The sequence below is a fragment of the Gopherus evgoodei genome, chromosome 19 (assembly GCF_007399415.2).
Source record: "Gopherus evgoodei ecotype Sinaloan lineage chromosome 19, rGopEvg1_v1.p, whole genome shotgun sequence".
In the NCBI taxonomy this organism is placed as follows: Eukaryota; Metazoa; Chordata; order Testudines; family Testudinidae; genus Gopherus; species Gopherus evgoodei.
Window position 1 is genome coordinate 19,528,565 of NC_044340.1, and position 20,856 is coordinate 19,549,420.

The 20,856-nt window shown below is 43.7% G+C and overlaps 1 protein-coding gene across 1 annotated transcript in view; it reads right to left on the reverse strand.

The window, feature by feature from the left end:
- CADM1 (cell adhesion molecule 1) overlaps window positions 1–4,340 on the reverse strand; it is a 291,229-nt gene extending 286,889 nt beyond the window's left edge. The window contains exon 1 of the mRNA XM_030538269.1: window positions 4,205–4,340. Coding sequence (XP_030394129.1) covers window positions 4,205–4,316 — 112 coding nt within the window. The 5' untranslated portion in view covers window positions 4,317–4,340. The remainder of the gene's footprint in view (window positions 1–4,204) is intronic.
- Window positions 4,341–20,856: the final 16,516 nt, after the last annotated feature.

Below are 20,856 nucleotides of genomic sequence, written 5' to 3' on the forward strand. Positions count from 1 at the left end.
CACAAGAGAACTCCATGATCCCATAAAACCAGAGTCCATTTTACAATGTCATTTTTGAAAAGGACAAAAATCCATCTGGCAGCAAAACGTCGTAAAAACCATGAACACCGTGCAGTAATTGCATAAATACCTGAGCGTCTGAACATATTGAGTTTTGGCCTCTGCCCACTGAGAGTCATGCCAAAGTGACATCTGTTTCCCTACCCTTTTAAAAAAAAGAATCAGCCAATGGCACATTCCCTTCCTTTCCCACCCACCCCCCACCTTCCCTCAACAAGCAAGCACTTACATCTATGGAACAGCTGAGCTAAGAGGAGGGACTGGAACTCAAATTAGCACTTCCTCCAAAACAATGTGTTTTAAAATGGCACATTCATAAAGTAACTGCCATTGACCTAACTGGTACACAGGCGGCACGGGATGGCGGCCCTGCTCTGGAGAGCATTCCTCGCTCAAAGAAGGTATGTCAAGTCAGAATAATGAACTGAAAGTGACACCAGTTTTCTTCCCCCACTGCCTGACCAAGGGGGCCACTGGGGAAAACATGTACAACATACATATGAATAAAGCTCTTTGTTGGAAAGAACTGCCTGCTCTTTTATTTTTCACCTCCCCCTTTCGTATTAGTTAAATTCAAAAGATCACTCAATGACTCTCTTGTTCCTCCAAAATGTCCCAGTCAAATAACGCTAGCTCCTCTTGTCACACAAGTCAGTGAATAAAGCTTTGTGCGTCTCTAGTGACACACTGTAAATATAAAGTGGCATTAATGAGGGATATTTTATCAAAGCCAGACACAAGTGCAAGTCCCTCCTGTGGCTATTCAGTTCGATGCAGAAGAAATGCAACAATAGCTAGGCAGCACTTGGTAGAATACGTAGCCCAGAATAGAAGCTTGTCAAGCCTCTGCAAAAACACGGTGTCAGAGTATTGCGGAAGTTGCCCCAAATCACCCACAAAATTGTCAGCTGAGATTCCAATTATAGCTTGAAGTTAAATCATGCAGCTTCCCTGTAAAGCAGGAGCAATTTTAAAGAGCCAGAAAGGCTTGGGCAGTCCCATTTTGGCTGGGTTAAATTAACATCCATTTAATCCAAAACAATCGCCATGGGAAAAGCATCTAGTCTGAATGAAAGACAGATTATGTTACACTGAAGTACTCATTTTAACAAGGCTCCTATTAGTCACAAGAGAAAAGAAAATGGAAGCACGTAAGTTCTACTTCGATACCAACAGGTTTTCGACTTCACTACAGACTTTCTGGCTTCCCAATTCATCATCAAGGTATCCTCTCTCAGGCTACACTGACAGACGCCTGCCTTTGCACCATATGGCCCAGACTTATTTAGCACTTTCAATTACAACAATTCTATGAATAAAGAATTATAGAAAACACACAGAAACCAATTACTTTTAAATGTGAACACTACTTGATAGCCAGTCAGACCCATAAAATACACATGAGCAAGAAGCTGCTTCCATGGTAACCAGTAACAGAATTTTCATGTCACTGACACACACTATCGAACCCGCAATTCCTTCTTTACTAGTCACTGTATATCCCCTTTTAAGAACAGCAATTTCATATAGCAAAATATTTATAAATAAAGCAGTTGCTACTTTCACCACTCACTCAACAAGCAGGCTGAACACTCAGATGTAGCCCATTACTTGACTCTCCGTAAGCAACCCTATGTATCTCTCATTTTTGGTCTAAAGGAAATACCTGTGCCCAATAGTCTCTTCAGCAGCCTGTTTCCTCTGTTATTCACCAGTTTCAGATCCTCATGTGCACCCAGGTTTTAATGACACAGGGTCTTTCACAATGCAGTACTCCAAAGATGCTCTTTCAGGAATATTTTATTAAGATAATCAAAACTTGGACATCACAAACAAGGAACCATGAACAAATCCAGCTTTGCCAAACCAATTTATCTACCAACCCATACATTAAAGATTTAGCGATTCACACAAAGCTTTAAGTGGAAGAAAAATGAGACCAAAAATCTCATTTTATGCACCCAATACACATTTAATCTATAAAATAAATGGCTTGGAGGAAATAGAGCACTTTTAAAAAATGCTTTGCATGGAATAATCCTCTCAAGGGCTTGACCTAGCACATTAGGATTTACTCAGCTGCATACTATTTATATAATTGTGAAAATAACCGGTAAAACTAAAACATCAGAGAGAGAAATGCTAGAAGACTTTTATAGCAGCCAAAGAACAACCTTCAGGCCACAACACAGCTAAGCATTCTTTCTGATATGGCAATTTTTTTTTATTTTTTACTTGTCACTGCTGATGTAACTGTCATCATCAGTTCTCTGCACAAGGGATGTTCAATCTGATCTATTCCACACATATATTTATTTAGGGAGGTATGGGTGAATAGGAATCAGCAAACAGCATTATCTGAAGCATTGCAAAGAGTGATCTGTCTTTCTCCCTTTTGTTATTGAAAGCAAATACTGCCCTCTTCATTTCCAATCTTGCCAACACTCCCAGCCGCTGCTGTTGGAAGAGAAAAATGTTTGCAATACAGGGCAGGAAATAAAATCCTCTTCTAGTTACAAACACGGAGCTAGCCCCTCTAACAAGAGGGCTGGGAACGGGGGCTAAGACTCCCAACACTTGATCTGAACTAGTCCTTCCAATCTCCACATCCCTGCAAGATTTAGAGAAGCAGCAGGCTGTACGGGAGTCGGAAAGCCCAGGAGGCGGCAGACTAGCTGGATTCAAAACACTGATAGAGGCTGAGATTTTTAATTCACACGATTGCTGCCTGCCTGCCTCCCGGCTCGGCCGAAAGAGGGGAAACGGGGAGAAGAAACCTGCCCCCCCCAAACCCCTGCCCCCAGCACGGCTGCTGAAGGGAGAAGCACAGAGTCAGGGCCTGGGGAAGCAGCAGAAGCCGGAGCCAAGTCCCCGGGGCGCGGGGGTAACTTCTGCTTTGGAAAGCCAGGCAGAGCGGAGCGGAACCGCAGCCGCCCCGAGACTGGCCCTGCCAGGGGGCAGAGCAGCCGGGGGGGGAGCCCTGCTGGGGGGCGCAGGGGGAGAGCTGGGGGGCGGGGAAGCCGCCGGGGTCCAGCAGGAAAACTACAAGGGGATGGAGAAGGGGAGCTATAGGGGCGCAGGAATAAAGAGGGAGCGATAGGGGATGCAAGGGGGCGCTACAGGGAGCACAATGGGGGGGCAGGGGGTGCAGTATGGGGTTATGGGGGTGCAGCAGGGAGCTATACGGGTGCAGTATGGGGTTATGGGGGCGCATCACGTGGCTGTGGGGTTATGGGGCTGCAGCAGGGGCTATACGGGTGCAGTATGGGGTTATGGGGGTGCAGCAGGGGCTATACAGGTGCAATATGGGGGTGCATCACGGGGCTGTGGGGTGCAGTATGGGGTTATGGGGGTGCAGCATGGGGTTATGGGGGTGCAATATGGGGTTATGGGGGCGCATCACGTGGCTGTGGGGTTATGGGGGTGCAGCAGGGAGCTATACGGGTGCAATATGGGGTTATGGGGGCGCATCACGTGGCTGTGGGGTTATGGGGGTGCAGCAGGGAGCTATACGGGTGCAGTATGGGGTTATGGGGGTGCAGCAGGGGCTATGGGGGTGCAGTATGGGGTTACGGGGGTGCATCACGGGGCTCTGGGGTTATGGGGATGCAGCAGGGAGCTATACGGGTGCAGTATGGGGTTATGGGGGTGCAGCAGGGAGCTATACGGGTGCAGTATGGGGTTATGGGGGCGCATCACGGGGCTGTGGGGTTATGGGGGTGCAGCAGGGAGCTATACGGGTGCAATATGGGGTTATGGGGGCGCATCACGTGGCTGTGGGGTTATGGGGGTGCAGCAGGGAGCTATACGGGTGCAGTATGGGGTTATGGGGGTGCAGCAGGGGCTATGGGGGTGCAGTATGGGGTTACGGGGGTGCATCACGGGGCTCTGGGGTTATGGGGATGCAGCAGGGAGCTATACGGGTGCAGTATGGGGTTATGGGGGTGCAGCAGGGAGCTATACGGGTGCAGTATGGGGTTATGGGGGCGCATCACGGGGCTATGGGGTTATGGGGGTGCAGCAGGGAGCTATAGGGGTGCAGTATGGGGCTATGGGGGCGCAGCAGGGGGCTGTGGGGCTATGGGGGTGCAGCAGGGGGCTCCCCCCCACCCCGTCGCCATGGAGCCGGAGCTCCCCCGCCTACCTCTGGGGACGAGCGCGGCGGCGGCGAGCAGCAGCAGCGGGAGCGGGAGGATGCCGGGGGCCCCGCCGCCGCCGCGCCCGGAGCAGCCGCTGGGCTCGGTCCGACTCGCCATGTCCAGGCACCTGCTTCGCTCTGCCAGCGCCGCCCGCACCTAGCGATCGAGCGCCCGCCCGCCCGCTAATGAGATGCGCGACGTCACCGCGGGGCGGGGCTGGGCGGGGCGGGCTGGAGTCCCGCCCCTCTCGGCGCCCGCTGGCGGGATGCTAATGAGCCCCGCCGTGGCCACGCCCCGCCCCGCGATAAGGGAGCGGGGGTAAAGTCTCATCCCCGGCCTGGGGCGCAACGGCGGTGGGAGAGGTGAGGCTACTGCTCGCCTGAGCCACGTGTCCGGGGGGGAGGAGGGAGCCAGCTCCCACCCACCTCCCCTGCCCCCACCACCTCATCCCTCCCATCCACTTCAGCCCCCCGCCCCCCAAAAAAACCCTGCAGCCCAGGTCCACCTGCATCCCCTCCATCACCCCCTTTCCCTCACCCCCCCCAGTACTCCACCCTCCCCCACATTCCCAAACCCCACCCATGCAGCCCCTGCCCTGAACCCACCCCCATGCACCCCAATCCCCCGCTTACTTTCTCCGAGGGGCGCCCCAGCCCGAGGGTGTAGAGCTGCAGAATTTAAACCCGTGTAGCATCACTCCATAAAGCAAGGAGGCTGCCATGGCTGTAGCAGGAGATGGATAGTATCTGAGGCAAGGAACAGCTCTGTGACTTGGTACTAGTCACCTTCAGAGTCCACCGCGCTGTATGCTTTTGCACTTCAGCTAATTCAGCCTTAGCGCATTTCCTCCTCTGAGGAACCCGTGTTGGTTATGGTGCCTCCTGTCACACCTCGAGTGGACAGACTTACGCTATGGCCACCGTTGCAGCTGTATAGCGCTGGTGCGGGAGCTCTCTGCCAGCACTACGCTGCCGTGTGAGTGTGGTTACAGTGCCAGTACTGGGAGAGAGCTCTCCCCCTCCCTATAGATTTAAAACTGGGTATAGAGGTGTAGTCTGCACCTGTAAATGTATCACTGCAAAGTAACCCCATACAAGCCAGTTTTAACGTCACTTTAAGACTTTCAGAAAGTTTTGCAAATTTACCTCAAGCTATATTAAAAACCCATCCACTTTTAGGCCTTAACTACACTGGGAAGTATATCTGTTTAGTAGTTGGACGACAATGGTCAAACTATAATGGTCAGTGGACATATTTCAAAGTGAAAATGGCTTTTTTCAGTTTAACTCCCTTTCCCCCCACTCAATGTAAACACTGAAAAAAGCCACACTTCAACTGGAATGAAGGCAGGTATAATCCCCTGTTTAAACAATCAGCAAAAACAGCCTGTTTCAGGTGAAATGCAGATTCAGCTACACCAAAATGTTAGAGGGTGTGTTTGGAGGTCTGCTGTGGCTTAACACCATTTTCCTTCAAAATTAGTTGTAAAAATGTTTCCTTTTGTAAATTAAAAGCTGTCAAGATCAAAATGGACCATTTAGACTGTGAAAACAATATATTTATAAATTGCCAGTAAACCAAAAGATCTGGTGTTTGCACAGTGTAATATATTGGTTTAAATTCACACTTTAGGTTACAATGAAGCAACTTCCCCATGTAGGCAAAGCCTTAATTAAACTGGTGCAACACTGTGTGCGTACAAGCTTATTGGTAAATAGGACATGGGAAGGGAGGAGAGAGAGATTCTTTGCTAACCACAAGCCCCACAATTCTTTTACATCCCTTGAGTTCAGTATCAGGCATTACTGACTATAGACCAAATAGGCTGCAATAGCATTAGCAGCAAGCCACGGTGGCATATCTGGCAGTGGCTAAGTCCTTTATAATGACTAAACACCCAATTCCTTGCCTTTGTTCAGTGTACTGTTGCTCACTATGGAGAGCAGAATTTAGCAGTGAATTGCATGGATTATCCAATACGGCTTTTAGGATGTTACAATTTACTGTCACAACATTTACATTCAGGGTGTGGTTGCTGGGGATTTGTTTTGCTTTATGAACTGAACAAATCCTTTTTAAGTACACAAGCAAAATTTAAAAATCTCTCCCCTAAAAAAACAAATAAGAGGATGTTTTTAAACAAATTTTTCTTAGTGCCTCTGGTTGTATAGGGTCTTTTAAAAGAAAAACCCTTTGTTTCCAATCTTAGATGGTACCAAATGCTTCTGTTAGGGTAAAAAAAAAAAAAAGTCATTTAGGTAGAAGCTCTCTGGTTCCACCATTGAAATTGGATCCTATTGTTTAAGGCAAAGTAAGAAGGGAGGAGGGACACAGAAAGGAGGAAAAAGCATAGCTCAAGATAAGAAAATGCACCTTCTGTCTCTAACCTCAGCAATTCAGTTGCTAAGAAAAAAAAAATCAGACATAGCATACGACTATGACTGATTAATCTGTCCATGATTCATAGTTGAGAGAGTAGAATTCATGTCAAGAATGAATTGTAAGATATAATAGTAAGGGGCAACTATACAAAATGTAAATCCCTGCTGCTTTAAAGAGATTGAGTTTGACTAACATTTCTAATCGAGGACAACTGACATGCAAACCAAGATCCTGTCATCTTGACCCTTCAGATCTTTCCTATCCCTTAGTAAGCCTAAAGAGAATTTGCAAAGCTGGATTTTTAAGATTAGCTATGAAGGTATTTCCCACTAGCCTGACAAGACATGTTAGCCCAGAGCAGGGAGGCCAGCTACTGAACAGTGGGCAAACAGTATCACACTTTACCAGGCTGGTGCATCTGATTACACATTACGTTGCTCCAACACTACCAGGATGGCCAATGTGATCATGAGCTCTCCCACACATCTTGAGTATCAGTGAAGGGGCACAAATGATAAAGGATTTGGATCTGACTGGGTAGGAAAGAGGCTTGGTCCTCACTGGAGAACAAAGGTGCATTTTTAACCCAAAAACTAGTATGCGTTACTCCCAGGATTAAGAGACAGGCCATTGTAGTTTTAATACATTCACCAGTCAAGTTGAAACCTACAGGGAAGACAGCAACACATGAAGCCAAAGATCTAGCCTCCCCTGGCAGTGCTTTCCAGGAGTCAGAGAATACACCCTCTAGACATTTAAGGCCATTTTGAGACAACTGACCCAAGCTGCTAAACTCTTGGTGAATTTCAGAATAAACCAGAAGGGTCTGCACAACGTACCTACTATGATTTTCCCCTCTTGATTTTGTCTTTCAGCTCAGTTGTCTTGGAGTTTGATTGTTTTGAGGTGAAGTGGCTGTAGTAAGACAAACCTTCTGGCCTCTGGTGAGAGGCAGTCTGGGGAAAAAGAAAGAGAGACATGACCTGCCCCGGAACACCACATTGAAGTGTCACCCCGATATTGACTGCAGTCAGTTGAGACACAGGGAAAGTCTGGGGACTACAAGCAACAGTAGGAATAGTCAAAGGTTACAACATGCAGTTAGCCACTCTGGGACCTGGTGAGTTTCCACTGAAATCAAACTGCGCAGGCATCAGGTTTAGATGGACCCCTGGTCACAGTAGTTTTACATAGTTTTGTTCTGATTGGCTAATCTGGACTCATTAGAAAGAAGGCAAAAACAGAAAAGGGGTAATAAAAAAGGCAGAGTAGGAAACTGACAATGGAGGAGGCAGTAGTTGCAACCTTAGGTTCACAGTTTAGGAGTTGCTCAGAGCACAATCATTACTGTCATCTGTCTCTCTCCCTGAATGTATTTTATGATCAAAACAAAGGCAGCCCAGGAATAAAATGATGCAATTGAGACCATGAGGTGGATGCTGGTAAATTCAAGTTAATACGTGTTTGTTTCCCCACTAAAGTAACACAGAAGATGGGTGGCAACTTAGTCTCACTTCAATACACCAAACAAAACAAGTATTGATGGTCCACATTGGTTTGTTCTCGAAATGATCCTACTACTTCACTAGGAGCCCTCAAGTCCCTAAATTAATAGCTGTTTACTTCAGATAACTCCATTTACATAATTCCTTGGACTGTTCTATGTTTCCATTCAGTTAAACTTTTCTTCCACTCCCACATCTCACCCCTCCATCCAACTGCTCCCTGAACAGACTCATAAGCTAAAGTAACCTTCTACCACCTTTCCACTCACTTTGGCTAATGTAAGGTGTCAGACAAAGGCAGGAGTCAGTTTATGGGCAGGAGGAAGGGCCTCCCAAGGAGGTGCCATGCATCCACAGATTTTTTTTTTAATTTCTGCAAGTTTCACATAGTGCATTACACACTATATGGAACAGTTCTCTTTTGCTCTTCTAGCCATGAAGTGGGGTGCGGTCATCTCTGGAGAGACACCATCTCCCCACTCCATTGCCTTGTTTTTCTGGATCCACAGTATATGGGAGATGGTGTCAAGGAGCTGGTAACTTTTACCTTAGTTTAGATTTTGCATCTGTGCAATGATTTTTTACAGGTCTTAATTGTCCGAATTGAACTGAACAGCCCTTCCTCCCTCTTCAAAAGAGACCAGCTCCAGAGAATTGCTCCTCCAGACTGCTACGCTGTGCCTTAATACATTTTGTGCAATGCATCATCTTGGCTATAGACTAGTAGGTGTCTCTTCTGTTGGAAAGAAGAACTTAACGTCCCTCTCTCATTATTTCTTATTATGGAACTAAGCATGCCTTACCAGAAAGGGGATGCCAAATAATTCCCACATTCTTAATTAGGTTATTCGAAGCAATGCTACAGCAAAGGAGTTGTCACTTTAGCTTTACCATTCTGTCACTTTTTGCAGAGTTTAAACTTAAAACGGCTCAGGGCAAATGTTCCATCACACTGTAGGTTTAGAAAGAACTACCTTTTCCAGTTGAATTGCTTCTAGCATGGATTCAGACAAGCATTATCTGTGCAAACACAGGACTTCCCACACTCCAACTCCTTCAGACTGGGAGCATTTATATCCACAACTAGCCTCTGAGCAAAACAGCCCCCTTTCTCCTCCATTAGATCTGTGCTCTTCTCACTTCTGTTGGAAGAGTAGCGTCTTTTTGCATTACAGATTTTACAAATTGGAAGTAAAACGTTGCTTCCTGCACAACTGCCCTGTTTCACAAGATGCAAACAATGTTAAGGTTGCTAGGCTCATTACAAATATGTGGCTAAACCAGATTTATCCTTTTATTAGGAGGGAGGCACTTATCTTAGTCTAGGACACCATATATTGTTCATCTCCAGAAGGACTTTCATGCTGGTAAACAAATTTGGTCTGAAAGACACTGCATATAAACTCAATTTGCCTCAGTATGATTAGGTACCAGACTATCTTGTTTGTCTCTTTTTAATTACTTATTTTATTCCCTTCCATAAGATATTGTACATTATGACCCACTGCTGCTCAAGCAACAAATTGAAGGACAACCCATATTAAGTTTAAAGGTTTATAATAATTTAAGTATTCATGGGATGCAGAACAATAAGATGTAGGAAATACAATTTGCATAATAAATATCACAACAGCTAAAACAAACCATGACAAATTATCTGCTGCTAAATGACCAAGAGATTATGGAATGCAAATTGTAAATCCTGAACTTTAGGAAATGACTTCCTTAACCATGTGCATTCCTTTTTGTCTTTTGCTGAAAAAAAGTCAAGATGTACTAAGGAAAGTTGCTAGGTTCCTGCTGGAAGTGTCCTTATGCATTCCATTAGGCATTAACTTTAGTTTCAAGAGAAAAACTATTTCCTCTACCATGGAAGTTTAACCTCAGATTATTGGTCACAGTGAATTAGCAGTTTTGATCTTGAAGCATGAGCCCCACTGGCAGTGATTGAAAGCTATATTATACTTGAGAGGGCTCAGGTTACAGGCAGCTGGCGACAGAAGCAGCTAAAAAGTGGGAGGGGAGAAGATTGACCTGACCATTTCATCTATGGTGGAGAGATTTCTTAACATTACAAGGCCTCTCCCAAAGTTGCTGATTCAAATTGACATTCTATGATCATCAGGTTTCTTAGTCCAGTAGTGACCTTTCTTTCATGCAGATGCAGTCAGGAGATCAAGGGAACCTCGGAGATGTTGGGCCTAAATTCCTCCAGCAGAGAAATGGAGGATGGGAGTGAAGATATTCTTAAGCCATTTTTGTTCTCCCCGTTTTCTCAGCCATGCAGGATCCTGTCCAGCACACAGTGCAAATGGGAGCAACCTATGACTCCGGCAAAGCAGCAAATAGCAATAGTGCAATGCACTCGGACCAGGCTCCCAATCTGTTCTCTATGCTGAGGGCAGGACTGGTGTACAGTCCCTCCCCCAGTCAGCTCTCCACTGGCTGGAGATTCACAGCATGCTGCTTTTGCTTACTCGAAGGTCCTTTACAGTGCTGAGTGGTAACGAAGGGCCCCAGAGTAACCAAGAATCAAAATCCTCTCAATCTAGTAATGACTTACCTCTCCTATTGGCAAATATTGGTAGGTGGGAACATTTTAAGACTGTATGGGCTGTAGTTTCTAATACTTTATAACTGGGGATCAGTGGAAATCCACTCAAGTGTGATAGGATAATTCCCAGACTTGAAGATGATCTAGATCACATGTGAAATGTGCCAAGTTTTCATAGCTACTTAATAAAAGTTATGAGCATGAGGAATTTCTTGACAATAGCATTTTTTTAAGCCACTGGCAAACATTCTTCAGATGGTAATTGTTTTTTCTACTTCAATTTAGCTAATTTCAAGTACCAGATGGTGTTTTTGCAGTTTATAACCGATAATCAATTGTTTGTTAATGCCTTTTTAAAAGCAAGAACAGAAATAAACTTAAGACTGAGAATTCCAATCTGTGACATACGTGAGCTGGAGAAAATGCCAAAACCGTAAAGTGCTAGACTTACACACACAGAAAAAATGCAGAAAAGCGGAAAGGCAAATATATACTGCTCTCCCTCTTGCATCAAACTAAAGAGTGAGCCTTATTTAACAATACATCCAATTAGGGCAAATATGACAACACGGGAAGGATTCACATTCAGATATTTGGATGAACAGTGAGCATTGTGACACGTTTCTCAGGTTACGGACCAAATCCGGCTCTTATTCGAGAGGTCGTCTTTCTATTTACTTTAAGGGGCCTTTTTGACATTCAGCTCTAACCGCTAGATGATAGTACAAGATATATCTACACATTCACAGTTGGTATGTTTGTGCCTTAGATACTTTCCACTAATTTTGTATAGAGCCAACTCATTCTAGAAAGACTATTTGCACAGCTCTACAATGAGGATTGTTTTTTATTTAACTACTTCTAAAGAGCCAATAGCAAGAAATTGTGTTTTCATAAGGCCTGTAACAATAGCAGTCATTCCTTTTAGTTTCTTGATAGGTAAACTACACAACCTAAAATGTATTTAATCCAGAGGAATTTCTCCTGCAGAGAAGTTCAGGGTAGGTCAAGCTATTGTTCAAAAGCAAGATAGAAAGCTAGACATACACAGTAGCAATTCATAGCCTAAATCCTGCAAATACAGACGCTGAACTTTGCTCCCAAGAATAGCTGGATTGAAGTCAATTGGCTAATCACATGGGTAAATTTAAGTGAGTGCATGAGGGTTTGCAGGACTGGAGCCTGGGAGCACTAGTGTAAGTAGCAGAGATACTACAAATTTAACTGCTATAAAGCCAGACATTCCCTAATGGAATTTATGTTACCGAGGTAGGAACAAAATCACAGCTGAAGGTGGTCTCCACCAGAATCCTGGAACATGTATGCATAGCCTATTGTACTATTCAGAGATCATCAGGTTTATATACATATGCCCTAAGTCTTAAGATTTCTTTTTAACTAAGGAAATAGAGTTTAATTCAAAATTATGTACCAACGCCCCCTTCCCTCAGGTTTAATGAAGTTTGGTTGATCACAGATTTGTTAGTACACAAAGACATTTTAAATGTGATATTTAAACTTAGTTTTATTTTTAACCACCAATTGTGCATTTGATGAAGTTGGAAATAACTCATACAGATCATTTGCATGCATCATTTTCATTGAAATGCTGTGCAAATTTCCTCTGCATTTTCACGCAGTGTTTTTCATGGTAACAATTTCCTGAAATACACATGTTTAGTGATATCACTGATGTAAAGCAGGGTCTTCTCTTGCCATGAGAATTTTGCTCAGATTTTGTGTGGTTTATGTCATCACCTGAACTCCATCAAGGGATTATATCTAAGTATTCAACTGTTCTCTGTCCAGGGAGCATGACTAACTATTTGGAGCATGATGCTGAGAGTCGGGACTCCAGTGTTCTCTCCCTGACTCTACCATTCACTTGCTGTATAAGCCTTAGTAGCTCGTCTTGAGTTTAAGTCTCAGTTTCTCTGTAGAATGGAGATAATACACATTTATGTAATTTGTGCAGGTATTGTGAGGTTTCTTCCATCCTAATACAGCTCTAAGAGCTTCAGATAAAAAGTGCTGCAAAGAGCAATAGATTCCTAAGAGATTTCCATTTTTCCACAAATGATAGTGTTTGTTCATTCACATCCTCTGTCAAGTGGAATAAAAACAACCATCTTTCTTGCAAGAAGCATCAGCCCTTAAATTTTCAGAGAGTTGCATGGGATTTAGCCACGCAACGCACATGAAAGTCAGTGTGTGAATAAAACCTGTGTAACTCTTTGAAAATTTAGGCATTTGTGGGAAAAGTCCAGAAAAGGAATAATCAAGTTATAGCATTTCAGACTCAATGGCTCTCCTGACAGAAATTCAAGGACTTCAAGAATGTGTTTCACTCAGACAATAGGGCTCCCAGGTGGAGTCTGAATATCTCCTTTTAATGATCCCTAGACTGAGGAAGTGAAGTTCAGTCTGTTTAAAAATCAGGTAAAAATGCAAAGCTTAATTTCCTCTCTTTCATGTAGTGTGACAAAGTTATTTGCCACGCTCTTCCTCTGTAAATTTAGTACTTTAGTTCCAGTACAAATCTGTCAATATATTTTATTTGTTTGGCTTTCACTATGATAAACAAATTTGTTCAAAATATAAATGTATCAAAGAGAGACTCCAATGCACAATGCAGGAATACTGCTCTTATCCCCATTTAAAAAAAAGATAGGGAGCATCTTGCATTCTGATCCCATCAGCTTTCACAAGCTAGACAAGGTTAGTTATGAGAAGACAAAATGATCTAGAAAGTGGTTTTGGTTATTAAATAGGGAGATACTTTTCCCATTAAATATGTACTTGTATTGCAGTAGCAGCTGGAGACACCCATAGTGATCAGGGCTAAATAGTGCTAGGTGCTATACAAAAACATACAAGAGGAGGTAGTCCCTGCCAGAGCGCTTACTCTGTACTGGCTGAATACCCCAGCATTAGGTAAAGGGATGTTGTGTTGGTCGAGAGGCCACTTTTGAATAGAAGTTTAAGCTAATTTTGGTGGCCACAATTTAATTAAGATCTGATACTAAGGCAAGGAAAGCAACAAGGATTTACAGAGGATTCTGACTAGTAGATATTCAAGAGCCCATAGGCCTTTTCGCATCACTAATCCCAGTGTCCAAGCCTTGTTCCAATTTCAGTAGCTAGATTTTTGCAACTCTAAAATCCCCAATGAAGTTGCAGTGCCATAAAGTCTGTAATAACTTCCTAGCTTATGTAAATAGTAATACTACCTCGTTTGAAATTTTGCATCCACAGGTCTCAAACTGCTTTACAGAGGAAGTCAGTATCATTATTCCCATTTACAGATAGGGAAATGGAGGCACAGAATTGAGGTGACTTGCCCAAGGTGATCCAGTAGGTCAGTGGCAGAGCAGGAACAGAATTCAGGTCTCCCGAGTCTCAACCGTGTGCTGTCCACTAGTTCCCACCGCTTCTAAATTTTTAAAATTAAAATTAGCTGGCGTTCTCTGTTGCTGTGCACTGACAGCGACTACATTTCACTCCAGAGGTGGCTGCTTTTCTGTGAAGGCTAATGTGGTCTGTGTAGTTGGTCATCAGTTCAAAGAGCACTTTTGGATCTCTTGATGGTGAAGTAAACTGTAGCTCCAATTCAGTTATGCAGCCACATGCTTAACTTTAAGCATGTGCTAGAGTATGTTCCTATTCAGCAAAGCACTTAAGCTGTCATAACCTAGTCCCAGATTTGGACCTTAGCATCCAAAATATGGGGGTTAGCATGAAAACCTCCAAGCTTAGTTACCAGCTTGGACCTGGTAAAGCTGCCACCACCCAAAAAATTAGAGTGTTTTGGGGCACTCTGGTCCCCCCAAAAACCTTCCCTGGGGACCCCAAGACCCAAATTCCTCAAGTCTCACAACAAAGGGGAATAAACCATTTCCCTCCCCCCCCCTCCAGGTGTTCCCTCCCTGTTTCCAGTCCTGGAAACAGAAGTGCTTCCTTCTTCACCCAGAGGGAATGCAAAGTCAGGCTAGTAAGTCTAACACACACAGATTTCCCCCTGACTTCTTCCTCCCACCAATTCCCTGGTGAGCACAGACTCAGTTCCCTGGAGTTGCCCACTAAAGAAAAAACTCCAACAGAAACTCCAAAGAAAGCTTTATGTAAAAAGAAAGAAAAATACATAAAAATGGTCTCTCTGTATTAAGGTAACAAATACAGGGTCATTTGCTTAAAAGAAATATGAATAAACAGCCTTATTCAAAAAGAATACAATTCAAAACATTTCAGCAACTATACCATGTAAATACAAAAGAAAAAATAATAACCCCTATTGTATTATGATCTCTGTACTCACAACTTGGAAACAGAAGATTAGAAAGCAGGAGACAGAAATCCTCCCATAGCCAATAGAGAGTACAGGCAGAAGACAAAAGAACTCAGACACAAACTTCCCTCCACCCAGATTTGAAGAAGTCTTGTTTCCTGATTGGTTCTCTGGTCAGGTGTTTCAGGTTACTTCTTTCCAGGTGAAAGATAGCTAAGGGTTAATGTATCTGTTTATGACAACATGCCCAAATTCTATTGATTTCTATGAAATTTAAACCACATGTTTTAGTACTTTTCTGAACCAAGGCCTCTGCTGGGAAGAGATTAGATTTCAAATAGTTGCAGAAACAATTGATAAATTAAAAACCTAAAAGCAACATTTATACAATGATGTAATCAGACTGACTTTAATTCTCCTCCAATCTATAAAAACACTGCATACATATACACAGGCAATAATATAATCTTTGAAAGCACATATGCTCAGCACCTGTCAAACAATTTAATTTTGAGTTAGTTACAAAATTGCCTCCAATAATCCACTTGATATTTGCATTTGCTCAGTCCTTTTCTTGGCATGTTTGTAAGGTTTAATTTTTGTTACATGACCTGAAAAAGTTTTTTTTTAATTTACTTGTAAAAAACTCAACAAATGTGACAATAAAACAGTCTTGATTTTGGAGAAATCCTATTGAGGAACTGAAGGGCTGTCATCAGTACAGCATCAGTCTTCATTATCCGATTCTTTTTCCAATTGGCAGCACTTTACGGAGAACACGGCTCTTTCAACAAAAATGATAAAGGAGTATTTGAAATAAACAGAGTAAGTCCCCAACCAAAGAATACCTTAGATTGCTATGGACTGTGACTTAAAGCTAACTCCTAGGAACTCCAGCTTTTTATATTTTAATAAAAAAGCATCATACAGATGGGATTTTTTTTGGTTGGCTAAGACCTTTGTTAACAAAACCAAACAAACCCTAAAGAACTCTGCACAAATACTAAAAATATAAATGTCCCTTCCAAGCAGAGAACAGAAATCTCCAGCATGCATTGATTCAAGACTATTCAAAAAGGGGGAAGTACTCCCAAATGGTTGCAGCTAACCAATAGCAATTGTCTCTCCAGATATCTCTATCAATATAATCTATATCCACATACATGGATTGGATCAACTGTATTACATTTGGGTTTCTGAAATGCCAACCTGTTCACTTCTGCTTCAGACTGACATCTTGAAATATGACAGACAAAGAACTGGTTCACCGAATCAGTTCACGAAGGCCAGTTTAGTAGAGTTTGTTATTTTTAAATTGTTTTAAGTGAGGAAGACTTACACAAAAGGAAAGAGGATATATGTAGGAGGCTGCATTGTGGTTTTCATTAAAGAGATTTCCCTTCAAATTCAGACCATCTTATCAGCTGATAACGTAGAGCAGAAAATTAGGCAACCACCATGGGACTGTAGGATACAACTTCTTGCACTCCATTCCTGGCTCTCCAGTTCTGAGAGAAGAGTGACCTTGAAATTCAAAATTCAACAAACATTGCTCATTCTTGGTGAAAAAGCTGTTTTGTCAAATTTTACAGAAAAGCAGAATTTGGGACATGTCCAATGACCTCAAGCCCACTGACAATGATCTCTCAATCACTTTACAGAAATATTGCCATCACAACTTTTGCATAACTCAAGTAGGAATCAACTTGTAAGGCTAGAAGTGTTTTTGGTTCCACAGGTCAGTCAGTCTCCCGCATTGCAAAGCTGGCTTTGGGCAGAACATGATACTTAATCCCATCCATAGGGAGTTTAGAGAAGGGAACAAAAATGAGATGCATCCAAAGAATGGTCTGGGGGCATAGGTCAGAGAATGAAAGATAAATCTCAATCTGGAAATGTATGGCACACCCTGTGCCAACTAGGAGACATTTTCAGTCCTAATTAGGGAGGCTTGATCTGCAGTATCTCCAGAATTATCCATTGATACGTGCACAGATCCATTGTGTGTCATATACACACAGATGGGGTAAGGCCAGATGGCTACAGTAAAGTACTAGGAACAGGTATGTTAGCCCCAGGCTAAACAAATCCTTAGTACCATAACCAAATGGCAGTTGCTCCAGGTTAATCAAGGCACCTGGGGCCAATTAAGATCTTTCTAGAAGGCAGTGGAGATAGCTACATTGATTAGAACACCTGCAGCCAATCAAGGCAGGCTAATCAAGGCACCTGGGTTTAAAAAGAGCTCACTCCAGTCAGGTGGGGAGGAGCCAGAGGAGAAGGAGCATGTGGAGCTGGGAGCAAGAAGCTGAGACTGAGAGGGTGTGCTATTGGAGGGTTGAGGAATTATCAGACACCAGGAGGAAGGTCCTGTGGTGAGGATAAAGAAGGTGTTTGGAGGAGGCCATGGGGAAGTAGCCCAGGGAGTTGCAGCTGTCATGCAGCTGTTACAGGAGGCACTATAGACAGCTGCGATCCACAGGGCCCTGGGCTGGAACCCAGAGTATAGGGCAGGCCTGGGTTCCCCCCAAACCTCGCAACTCCTCATCAGACACAGGAGGAGTTGACCCAGACTGTGGGTTCCACCAGAGAGGAAGATCACTGAGGTGAGCAAATGCACCAATAAGTGCAAGACCCACCAAAGTAGAGGACGAACTTTGTCACAATACATATCCACACACACACACACAGAAACTAGTACCAAAAAGTCATGTATGAAGTAGCTGAGCACAATGCTAACAATGAAATATAAATTAGGAAACCTCTTGTATTGACAGCCCGATAAGACCCATGTCCAAACTATTTACAGCATCTGTCATGGGGAGGTCCTGGGTTCTTTCACAACGCAGATAATAAAATAGATTTGTGCTCCACCTTTCTTAACAGGCAACTCTACAGAGTCTGATATATATAGTATTAAAAGTTTTAATTTTCATCAGTTCAGATGACTATTACTCATTACTTAGTAAGACACTCCTCACTGATCAGTTATCATTTACAGTCAAAATAACCAGAAAGGTTAAGCTACCAGATTTGCTGGAACAAGATGGAATATTTTCAGATGGATTTAAAGAATCTGAACTATTCCCTGGCGTACAGATAAAATGTGAAACTTAGCCAGTCTGGCTCCCTTGCTCGTCTAACCTTTTTACTGCGGGGATAATGAGGAATAGACTATAATTTAGACATAGTATTCTTTTCACAGATCATATTGAGAAGGGAGGAGGCAAAGCACTTTATCATCTTGCATCATCTCTTTTGCAGATGAGGACAGAGCACCCTCTCCATAAAACTCATTGGAGAAGCTGTGCCCTCTGAATGTTGTTGTGACAAATTTCAAATCAAGAGGGTGCTTGAATTGGATTTATTACAGCTGGAAGACAAGAAATTGTGATCTTTATGAGTCAATGACATAGAGCCTTATAATAAGAGAATAGAATACCATTTTTAATTTAAAGCAAATTAGATTATGGGGTCAAATCCTTTTGCAGATATGGTCTTCAGTGTGTCTCACTTGCATCTGACATCCTTTTTTCAGGTTTCACATTAGCATTTAAGTGTTTTTAAATATGTTTAATACTCTTAAAGAAGAAAAGAGCCTGTAAAAGTCAAGTCATGAAGATGGGGGGGGAGAAGGGGAGAGAGTAAGCTATCAGTAAGTACTAAGGGAAACCACAGGCTTGTCAAAGAGGCAGCTTCAAAGCTAATGCAATGCTAGTGCCTATCTCCTCCTCTTCCTCCCCCACATGCTTCCCAAGCCCCATTATCCTTACAGATACTGTAAAGGCTGGTTCCTTTTGAAGTTACCTCAGACAGTGCTCCTTTGCCCCTGAGAAGAATACCTCCCCAGGCAACAGATACATTGGACTTTAATGCAAAGCAGAATGTGTGTGGTCCCTTCCCGGAACCTTCTCAGTCACTGTTGTGACTCATCCATCCTCCCTTCTAGCTGCCTCCACTGAGATTCTCAGACTCCAAACCACCTCCTTTTCCAGGGAAGGCACCATCATACTAAATACTACTTCAAATGCATACCTGGGGAGGTAGCAACCAAGAGCTGCTCCCACCACTATGGTTTCTTTGCAGCTGTTGGTGGACAGACATCTACAGCACTCACACTCTGGATGTCTCTGTAAGAAGTGCCTGGAGACCAAGCAGTATTCAGCTGGAAGTGGTCTTCTGGTCAGGCTTGAGGCAAGTGAGTGGGAGCTGTGGGGAGAAGCTTGTGCTGCCACTGGCTCTGCTGCAGTTATTCTGTGCACATATGGGCAAACCCTAACACTGTGGTGAGCGGTCTTGCTGCACAGTTTCAAGGGAGCCATAAAGGGGTCATGTTCGTGGAATCCATGCAACTGAGTGGGACAGATTGTTTGCCCAGAAATAACCAGCACATAGCCTGCTGCTCAGTCTGTGCTCTGGATCCCTACACTTAGCCCTGGGGACTAAACTCCTCTCTCAGGACTGTCTGCCCGGTGCCTTTCATCACCACTTAGAACAAAAAAAGTACTTCTGCCCTCTGGTTTCATTTAAAAGTGTCTCTTCTGCATGGGAGGTTTCCTGGAGAGAAGCTGTAGATCCCAGACACAAGATTGTGTTAATACTAGTTGAAAATAAGTCCTGAATAAGTAAATTCATATCCTCTGGCGTCAAATCAGAACATCATTTTGTTTGCTGAAAGGACACCAGGGAACCTTCTGAAAGGGAAGAATGCACCACTACAATGACATTTTGGAGGGCTAGAACGTTACAGCAACAATATCTAACCTTGTTTCCCCACAAACTTGAGGGGGACACAGATTATTTCCTGGGCAGGTATTGCAGAGAATTTCCTAAAGCTAGTTTATTGACCCCACAACATTAAGTTTTTAAGCTAAGAATTGCAGAAATCAGAGGTAGAAAAGACAAATTAGACTATCCAATGCACATCTGTGTCAAAGGATTGTTCTGCACATCATGGTTTTGGCTTTAAATTCATGAGAACATATCAGGTTCAGATGATCAAAGCGATGCTGATTGAGACCCATGTGTGCAGTCAGAGTTGGCTGTTTCTCTGATTTAGGAGACTATGCCTTTGTCTTCCATTAGCACTACATGTAACCAACTGGAATTCATAGGCAATAGGCCCCAAAAGGGATACAAACACCACACATGGGGGTGGGGGTGGAATCTTTGCCTTGAAGGAATTTCAAATTAGATTTAATGCAACTTCAGCTCTAACATTCAATAAGGGCTACACTCACTCATTTTGAAGTAATGGTTTTTTTTTTTTAAGAATCTGTGAGCAAGTTTAAAAGCTGACAGATGCTAATTATTGCATGTTGTGGCAACACCCAAGAGCCCCAGTCCAGGGCCAAGACTCTATTGTGTTGGGTGCTGCACACATACTGAACAGAAAAGGTGGTCCCTGCACCCCTTCCCCCATCCAAGTATAAAAACAGGAGACAAAACATGGAGACAAACAAGCAAGGGAACATGAGAATATTGGTCAGCACTCTAGGCCAGGAGTGGCCAACCTGTGGCTCTTCAGAAATTAATATGCAGCTCCTTGGACAGGCACAAACTCCAAGACTAGAGCTACAGGTACCAACTTTCCAATGTACCAGGGGGTGCTCACTGCTCAACCCTGGCTCTGCCAGAGACCCTGCCCCCAACTCCACCCCTCCCCTCAGCCTGTTCTTCCCCATCCCCTCTCCCCGCGAGCCTCCTGCATGCCACAAAACAGCTGATCACAGGTGCGGGGAGGGAGGGAGGGAGAAGGCCCTGATTGGTGGGGCTGCTGATTTATTACTGTGGTTGTCTAGCAATGTACATTGGTGAATTCTGGCTCCTTCTCAGGCTGGCCACCCCTGAACTAGGCAGTAGTCTCAGTATATCAGCTGTCTCACTGTTGTCAAGTTAATCATTTTACTGAGAGGCTCTGGGCTGAGGTGG